The following is a 9,412-nucleotide window of genomic DNA, read 5'->3' as shown; positions in this document are numbered from 1 at the left end:
AGAAATCTGGGTGGGGGAAATTAATGAATACTGTTCACCCCTCCCTCAATACCCACCACTGAAGTTCATTTGAGCAAGGCACGTAACCCCCAACTGCTCCAGTAGAGCCACTAGTGGCTACCAGAAGAAGACTGGTCATACTGGGCAGCTCCTAGGTGGCAATGTGTGTGAAGCAGGGCATTGCTTAAAAACAGGATGTGTGCTCAACCTACCCTAAATAAAGGTAAACATATTTTTTTTTATGAATAATAATAATCATTTGCACCATCACTAACTTTGTTGTTGTGTTCTGTCTGAACGTACAGTAAGATCTCAGTATAAGAGGAACACTAAGAAGATGATACACTGGGAAACATTTTGACAACATGATTGAAAGCAGATATCTCAACACACTCAACACAATTAAGTGCCTAGATAAATTATATTATATCTTTGGTAACATTACTTGATGGAACATAAATAATGATTAAGTACCTAGGAACTAACGGGTAACTAACAAACTGTAGGAACAAATAGCCTAATATTTTTGGTGAGCAGGTAGCAAATGGTGACCAGAAAAAGAGTAAGAGTTGTTTACTGAATGTGTCACTGCAGTGAAGTGCAAGCCATTCAGGAAGAATGCCTCTACTTTAAAATATCAGATCTGAGACTGATTGTTAATGCTTTGTTATTAGCATATAATATGGTTAAGGCTATATTAACCATATCAACCAAAAAATAGTTTATTGCCCACGTAAAGACTCTGGTGTGTAGGTGAAAAAAACAATACATATAAATGTTATATGGTGCAAAATAAAATGCAGCCAAATCAGTATTCATAAGACAACAAAAGACATTTCAATCAAGAATTTACAAATAAAGTGAATACAATGTCTGCAAAAAAATGCTTAATATATGGGGAATTTCACTTAAGATTTGCAAACAGCAAGGGATGGTAAGGGACCTAAGGGATGGTAGAATGATAAATTAGTATTATATTCCTGTTCCTTAATTGTAAAACAGTCACACAGTTAGGAGTGAAAAACTTGAAAAGGCTTATAAGATCACTCGAATCTGGAGAAAAAGAGCTATAGAAGGAAACTAGCAAACATTAAGATTATGTAAGGGATGGGAGGACCAGGGATGTGAACCTTGCATGACATGTGCTGTCTAGCACCTGGGAGGTGGTGTGCGGGCTGGGGTCCCTGTGGGCTGCGAGCCTGCTCCCTTCTGCTCATATTCCATAGCTCCATTGTTTTCAGTCTGACCTTGGACACAATGTTGTGATGATAAGAATTTGAGTTTAAATTGTGGCCCCTTTGGGGTGGGGTGTATATATATATATACACTATATCTACGTATATTTTTTTTTTCATTTGTTTGTTTGCTTGTTTAATAAAATACAATAAAATAAAAATAAATGTGTTAATAAAACATATAATTCATAGGTACTTAATCATTATCATTGTGCCCCTAAAATAAAGTGTTGCCATACAGTAAATCTTTCTCTATCACTCACTCCTGATCCGGTTGGCAGGTATACGTTGCTCTTTCATGGTGCCCAAAAGGTTCCCTGGTGTATCACAGCCCTAAAGATGTTTAGCTCAAAGTCGTGTACAATTTACGGTGTAAAATTGTATTCGTTGACATCATGAATCATTTATTGCCTCTCTGTTGAGTGGAAAATGCCACATAAACCCTGTCCTTTGATTTTAACCTTTGGCACTTTTCAAGGTATCACTTTAAAGCAATAAATAACATTTATTAATTATCTTGAAGCAAAAATAAATAACAAGAATAAGTTAATAAAATCATGTTTTCTTAAATACATCTCAGAAGGGTATATATAAAAGTACTCCATATAACTGCCATACAGCGCACCATAGCCGCCGTACGGTAGTCACATTTTGAATTGCTCCCAATGGTATCCCATAGAAGAAAACCCCCCACCTTGCATTAGATTAAGGTTCTAAGCTAAAGACCCCGACATGGTCACAAGCCCAAGGAGGAGAATAAAAGGATGGGATATTGACAACGTGGACGTCGGGAATTGGGGCACTGACTCCAGTGATGTTGTCAATGTCCTCTCCTTCTTGTTTTCCTCCTATGATGCACTTGGGAAGCCGAGCCACACTTTCTGCCAGAATGCTTCCTCATGATTCGATTGACCAGGCAGTGATCCAAATCTGGAAAGTTCAGCGTCACACTTTAGACCGGAAATCAATGGGGAAAACGATAGCAGGTAGGTGTGATCCCGACACAACGCATCCTGTGCACTGTGGAGTGCTTTCTAACAGTGCGCGGTAGACTGAGCTGCCATCCTGATTATATGGCGCTTAGGAGAAGCAACGCAAAATCACACAGAGTCTGACAATTCTTTTCCACTCATACGCAGCCACACTTCCTGGCAGAATGCTTCCTCATAGTGTGGTAGATAAGGTTGTCGTCCAGGAAGGAGATGGCGTCGTCAAACTTTATTGGCCGACAGCACGCCTGAGAGGGTGTGTTCTCCGGAAACAGTTTCCTGTTGTGAGTGAGGTTGTTGAGGATCTTGTCATAGTTTGTCTCTGACTTCCTGCAGGGACCAGCACAGTATTTGAAGATCATCTCCTCGCTGGTTTGGTAGCCGAGGCCGAGGTCCGACACGTTGAGCTGGATCTGCTTCAGCACACAGCCCCGTCCTCCACCCCCCCTCCTCCCTCTCAGGCCTTTCCCCTTCCTCCCCGTCCCTCCGACTGCTCCTCCGCTGCTGCTTCTGCTCCGGCCTACTCCCTCCTTCCTTTCCCTCCGGTGTCGAGTCCTGAGGTTCAGGTCTGAGGAGGAGGTGGTGGTGGTGGTGGAAGAAAAAGATGTGGAGGAAGATCGGCGTATTCTACTAATGGTCACTTTGATGAAGTCCACCACATCCTCAAACTGGTCAGGGTGGAGCTCCTCCATCATGCTGTCTGCTGGAAATGAACAGAAGCAAAGGGGAATTCAACAGGTATACTGGGAAAGGCTTCCCATTATAAATTGGTGATATTGTGTAGATGTTTTGCATCCTTCAGTGTTTAAATGTCTACAGGAAATGTGCAGACATTAGTAGGCTGACTAACTACTTAAAGCATGAGACCCCCATTGCATAGAACACGTGTTTCTGTCAAAATGTCCGTATAGGCATACACAACTCTCTAACTGTGAGGACTGTACTCTCTTATTCTCTTTCAGATATAATTAGGACACAGATATTGAGGATGGACAAGGTTCTGAGAGTAAAAAAAAGAAAAGAAAAAAAGCCAGCCTCCTAGGTTGGCATTCAGTCCTCTGGGTCATCTCACAGTTCAAAGAGCCTTTGCTCTTTGTCTTTCACTCTGTCAAAACTGGCAAGAGCAAACGCTGAGATAGAATTTTCACACTGAAAACAGTGAACCCGGGAAGCTGTTGTTTGTATGCACCTATAGCAAAATAAGTGTGCTTCTTTAGACTGGGTGAGGTAGGTGTGAGAGACTCGACAGCCAAATTCAGTTGTACAGTTTTAATAATAAGTGTAATATTACTATTGTGTGTATAAGATAAGATAAGATAAGCTATTCCATTATTGATCCCCTTCGGGAAATTCAGGCATCATAGCATAATGGGGGGGGGGTACCGTACAGGTACATGGTAATAGTAAAAGACGCAATATAATACAATTATAGTACAGTAGAAAGTAGAAAAGGCAGTGTAAACAATATAACAATATAATTAACTCTGAGTATATACGCATATGAGCAAGTAGGCAGTGTAGCCTAATCAAGATGCAGATGAGGGTCTGTATGCCCTATCAGTTATATTATGCATTACAATAAATATGGTTACAATAGACACTAGAATCGAAATAGAGTAAGTAAGTATACAGACAGTAAGTAGGTGCACAGTAACGAAAAAACCAACAGTGTTACACCTAGTTATCAGGCCTTACACTTCTGCTCTTCAGCCGGCGCCTCTCCCCCGCCGTCGGTGACTCTCTCTGAGCGGGTGGAACCGAGCGACACGCTGATCTGAACCGGCAGAAAGTCACGGAGACGCTCCGTGGTGCGCGCTCTCCTCGACGTGGACTGTCGGTTTCGAGGGCTGGCGCGCACGGCGCTCAGCAGGATCAAACAAGTGGCCAGGCTATCCCATAACTTCATTGTCCACTTCAGTCCGACAGGGGAACATGCCGTAATGCGAAAACAACAGCCATTCTTCAGGTTAAAGGTTGCGAAACTGTGTCAACGTTTTGGAGAGAAAACGTTTGGAGAGAAAAGTTTGTGCGCACTCATCACCGGCATGGGGTCTTGGCAACATCCTTCGTCGAACACAACAAGGTGATGGCTTTGTTGCATGGAATTTGTTTTCTAGACACGATAAGCATCTGTTTGACTTCATAGAAATGATGGAAGTCCCAATGCGCCCCGTGCGCAAAATTACGCACGCGATTCGTCGGTTTCCGAGCGGGTAGCTGACAGCTGTAGGCCTACTATTCACATGCAAACTGCCAGTGCTCACTTCGTGGCAACGAAGAATCAGTGACAATTCATGTTTTAAAGTGTCGAAAGGACCTGATCCAGTGTTGCCTCAAAACAAAAACGTTATCCCCACGTATCAATCCTTCAATTTAGATGTTCCCCTGTGGAGCAAACCATAATATGACTGCGCAACGAGCTGGAGAGAAGCACGTTTATAAGGAGGAGAGTGGTGGTGACGTCATCGGCCTCGTCCGCTGTCACCTAGAAATGCGCAACTCATGGTGAACGATTCAGCTCTTTGACACGAACGTATCTTTTTTTGTATCGAATCTACAGTAGTAGTCGGGATAAACAATTTACCTCCTTTGACTGATCAATGAATGGATATTATGTTAGTAGAACAATGACTAGTGCCATATAGTCAACCAGCTTCAAACTGGGCACAATGAACCTCCAACATTGAACTTGGATGAGTGAAAAGATAAAATGATTTCTGCTGAGTGAGTTTGATTTGAAGCAGACAAACTCAAATAGTTAAATCATCTCTTGACTCTCACCAGCTTCCAAAAGAACACCATCGCATTCAACAGCTACGAGGTGGAGTCAAAACCAGACACACTTGAGGTTTAAATGGTTTTCCTAAAAAGGGAGGATGTTGTTGTTATATAATAACGACTGAATGTCCATCCAAAATGCGGAGAGAGAGGGGGAGAGATTCAGATTAGAGGATGAAATTTTTTTGGGATTCCCACGGGATGGGAGTCAAATTAACTTTGAATCACGTGATTGGGCAGGACCGGGAGGCGTGTAGCCTTTTTACAACGCATCCGCGTTTCCGGGTTCCCGTTTTGCGCTCTGATTGGCCCAGTGTCGGCGCCATGGGGGGGCATTCGCGGGCCATGCCCCCCCAGATGGGGCACTGTGCCCCTCCAACCGACATGGTCAATTATTATAAAAAAATAAGATAATTAAACATAAATTTTTTTTATTATAGTAAAAGTCAGATGTTTTCCTTTATAAATAGGCTATTTAGCCTATTATTAAACGAAATTAAACAAAAAAAGTCTTAAAGGAAGTGTATGTTTGATCTCACGCCACGGCTCACGCACGCGTTATTATTGGTCACGTTGAGTTGACGGGTAGGGCGTGACTGCATTTGAATTGATTTTGATATGGGTAGGGCGTGACTTGAGTGAGGTCAGTGAGCGCGAAAGTCAAAGATAGAGTCAGACTCAGGTAAAATATAATAATCACTTCTTGGAGACGGACATACAAATAAAATGGATATACGAAAATGGTTGGCTGGGGCAGGTGCACCTAAGGCTTCTTCACGGCAATACCGGCAAGGAGATTTCGACACTTGTCAACACAGACCAGCTACGAAGGAACAGGTACTACTTCTCGGCTCTCGTGGATGTTGTCGGGTTTCTGGTAGAAAACCAGTTGCCTTTACGTGGAAACCTAGATGCTTTTGGTGACATGTCTGAGGGGGGAAGTGGTCTTTTCCTGTCCTTATTGGACTACACAATTAAAAAGGACCCAGAATTGGCTGACATAGTGAAAACTATCCCTCGAAACGCCACATACACTTGTCATGACATGCAAAATGAACTTATAAGTACACTTAGCAGTGTGGTGACTGAGGCTATAGTGGAAGAAGTGCGACTCGCATTACACATTAAAAGTGGACGGAACACGCGATCCCACGGGATGTGAAAATATATCTGTTGTCATTCGTTTTGTAGACCAGTCATTTGAAGTGACAGAGCGCCTGGTAACCATAGTGACAGCTGACGCAGGTGATGCACGGACATTGACAGACACAGTCTTAGCTGAGCTAAAGAATGCTGGTTTGGACTCATCAAAGATTCTCAGCCAGGTGTATAATAATACGAAAACGAAATATGTGATCTTTCACTTTGTGTGTGTGCGCAAGACGCCAGTGTGTTTGTGACGTGACGTGCGAGAGAGAAAGAGAGAGAGAGAGAGAGAGAGAGACTGTCTTATCTCTTATGCCTGCAGTGCGCTCATGTTTTGAAATGCGTGTTGGTTTGCGGGAAATGCATTTTCTGAAGCGTATATTTTATGCCCCCCCCAAAATTACCATATGCCCCCCTGATAAATTCGTTCTGACGCCGACACTGGATTGGCCGCTGACCTACGCTAGTACGCCCCCCTCGCTATGAGCGTAGCAGGAGGACGGACGCTGAAATCGAACAGCTGTTAGCGCGATAGCCGCCGTTCTCGAAACCTAACAATGCCCGATCTAAAATGGTTCTCTCCTCTTTGTATACCTTTGTCCTCACAAGTATTCTGCCAGGGAACTTATGGACACGACAATAGTAATAAGTAATAACATTCTGCAATGTTAAATAACGTTTATCCATTCAACTAGCGGTACTAGGTAGCTAGCCTAGCCGCAATGCTATTGTCGATCCCATTCACGTTAGCATGTAAGCTAACAACAGCGTTAGTGCAGCTAAAGGGGCTATCGTATCAACATCAGCGTCCGTCCTGCTCAAACACCTTATAACTACTACTATTGTCGTGTCCAAAGTATTCTGCCAGGGAACTTATGGACACGACAATAGTAGTAAGGTGTTTGAGCAGGACGGATGCTGATGGCGATACGATAGCCCCTTTAGCTGCACTAACGCTGTTGTTAGCTTACATGCTAACGTGAATGGGATCGACCATAGCATTGCGGCTAGGCTAGCTACCTAGTACCGCTAGTTGAATGGATAAACGTTATTTAACATTGCAGAATGTTATTACTTATTACTATTGTCGTGTCCATAAGTTCCCTGGCAGAATCCACAACCACGTTACCATATTTGTAATAATGTAAATCATTGTGTCGTTGTACATATTGTGTATACAACATGAGTAGCTAACTTAGCTTAGCTTAGCGTGATAGCCGCCGCCGTTCTCGAAACCTAACAATGCCCGATCTAAAATGGTTCTCTCCTCTTTGTATACCTTTGTCCTCACAAGTATTCTGCCAGGGAACTTATGGACACGACAATAGTAGTAGTTATAAGGTGTTTGAGCAGGACGGACGCTGATGTTGATACGATAGCCCCTTTAGCTGCACTAACGCTGTTGTTAGCTTACATGCTAACGTGAATGCGATTGACCATAGCATTGCGGCTAGGCTAGCTACCTAGTACCGCTAGTTGAATGGATAAACGTTATTTAACATTGCAGAATGTTATTACTTATTACTATTGTCGTGTCCATAAATTCCCTGGCAGAATACTTGTGAGGACAAAGGTATACAAAGAGGAGAGAACCAGTTTAGATCGGGCATTGTTAGGTTTCGAGAACGGCGGCTATCGCGCTAACAGCTGTTTGATTTCAGCGTCCGTCCTCCTGCTACGCTCATAGCGAGGGGGGCGTACTAGCGTAGGTCAGCGGCCAATCAGAGCGCAAAACGGGAACCCGAAAAAGGCTACACGCGACCGGGAGTAAACGTCAGCGGGAGCAGAAGGGAGTGGGAACTATGACAACAAAATCAATGGGATTCGGGCGGGAGTGGGAGGGAGTGGGATCAGTCTCTGTGGGAGTGGGAGGGAGTGGGATTTTTTTTAAACTCTCACTCGGGAGTGGGAGGGAGTGGGATTATTTCTGTGGGAGTGGGAAGGAGCGGGAGTCAAAATCACATGTCAGCCTCTAATTCAGATTCAGTCTCTCAGATTTCCCATCTTGCCATTAGATCAAGGTTGGTGTTGGATGAAGGACATGTTTCTAATCAGCACATCCAAACATACAGGCAGATAGAGTTGCTACTACTTACAATCATAATCCATTTAACATTTCTTCAACTATTCCTCCATTTCTCTTTTCATCTTTGATTAGCAGATGGATAATTTACACTATATAGGACTTGTTTTTCCAGCCAAGAATTCTGCCAATAATTTGTTACTAACAGTTTTCACAGCTCCGGTGATTGATAGGAGCAAGAGAATGTTAATATTTTTGGATATACTTACCTATTATGGAATGGAATAATAGGAAAAAGATGGAAAAAGAAAAAAGTTACTGATTTTCATTTAAAAAGGGAAACAAATGACATTTTTAAAAACACTAGACCGTGTTCCAAGAATACATGCATTTGGCGTAAAATAAGCTTTCCATCTGTAACCACACTTGGACTACTCCTGCTACCGCTGCCATTATTCATAATAATTAGGGATGCTCGATATTGGCTTTTTTACCGATACCGATATTCCGATATTGTCCAACTCTTAATTTCCGATACCGATATCAACCGATATCAACCGATACCGATATATGCAGGGTTTCCCCCCCAAAAAAACGGAATAATTTCAGGTAACTAATAATTTCACTGTATGCAATATTGTTATTGTTTTAAAAAAAAATGTAAACCGATACCGATATTTTCCGATATCACATTTTACTGCCGATATCGGCCGATAATATCGGTCGGCCGATAATATCGGACATCCCTAATAATAATATATATTATTTACAAAAATAATGGTTTTGGCTCAACTAAATCAATTCGTAGTTGACTAATGGTCATAGTTGACTAATTGGTTCGTCGATTTCATAAAACAATCTGTAAAAGTTGAGTTTTCCCCATGCCAGAAGGACCTCCTTGCAGCTTGTCCAGATATGTAATCAGGAAATAACTCATTCATCAGGAAAAAGGCATAAAAACTACTACATAGCTAATTGACTAACAAAAGTTGACTAAGGCCCCGTTTAGACGAGCGTTTTGTGAACAGAAACCGCAAAAGTCATCTTGCGGTTTCACTTTTAATTTTACGTTTAGACAAGCGTTTTGGAGTGGAATTCTCCGTGCAGACGACGCTGTAATGACGGAGACCCGCTGTCACACGATTGGCGTATATGTCACATGACGTGCTGTGAAGACCCGCCCTACTCTGCCTCTGATTCGCAGACTGTGGATGGGGAATGTGATTGCACCAAAGCAGAGT

The 9,412-nt window shown here is 42.7% G+C and overlaps 1 protein-coding gene across 1 annotated transcript; it reads right to left on the bottom strand.

Annotated features, from left to right (window-relative positions):
• Positions 1-1,972: 1,972 nt before the first annotated feature.
• LOC311230725 (glial cell line-derived neurotrophic factor-like) lies at positions 1,973-4,612 on the bottom strand. The gene is made up of 2 exons (XM_084317084.1): positions 3,920-4,612; positions 1,973-2,927 (listed from the first exon to the last, which is right to left on the bottom strand). The coding sequence occupies exons 1-2, from the start codon at positions 4,128-4,130 to the stop codon at positions 2,365-2,367; spliced, it is 774 nt and encodes a 257-aa protein (XP_084173210.1). The 5' UTR covers positions 4,131-4,612; the 3' UTR covers positions 1,973-2,364.
• Between the last annotated feature and the right edge of the window lie 4,800 nt (positions 4,613-9,412).

Source organism: Notolepis coatsorum, assembly GCF_963971535.1.
Source record: "Notolepis coatsorum genome assembly, chromosome: 1".
NCBI classification, from domain to species: Eukaryota; Metazoa; Chordata; class Actinopteri; order Aulopiformes; family Paralepididae; genus Notolepis; species Notolepis coatsorum.
This window is presented reverse-complemented; position numbering and strand designations above follow the sequence as displayed.

Excerpts from the sequence above, each read along its gene's own strand:
- LOC311230725 (XM_084317084.1), bottom strand. The coding sequence starts at position 4,130 with ATGAAGTTATGGGATAGCCTGGCCACTTGTTTGATCCTGCTGAGCGCC. Across the intron at positions 2,928-3,919 it reads GCCGGCTGAAGAGCAGAAGT|CAGACAGCATGATGGAGGAG; the intron begins GTAAGGCCTGAT and ends GTTCATTTCCAG.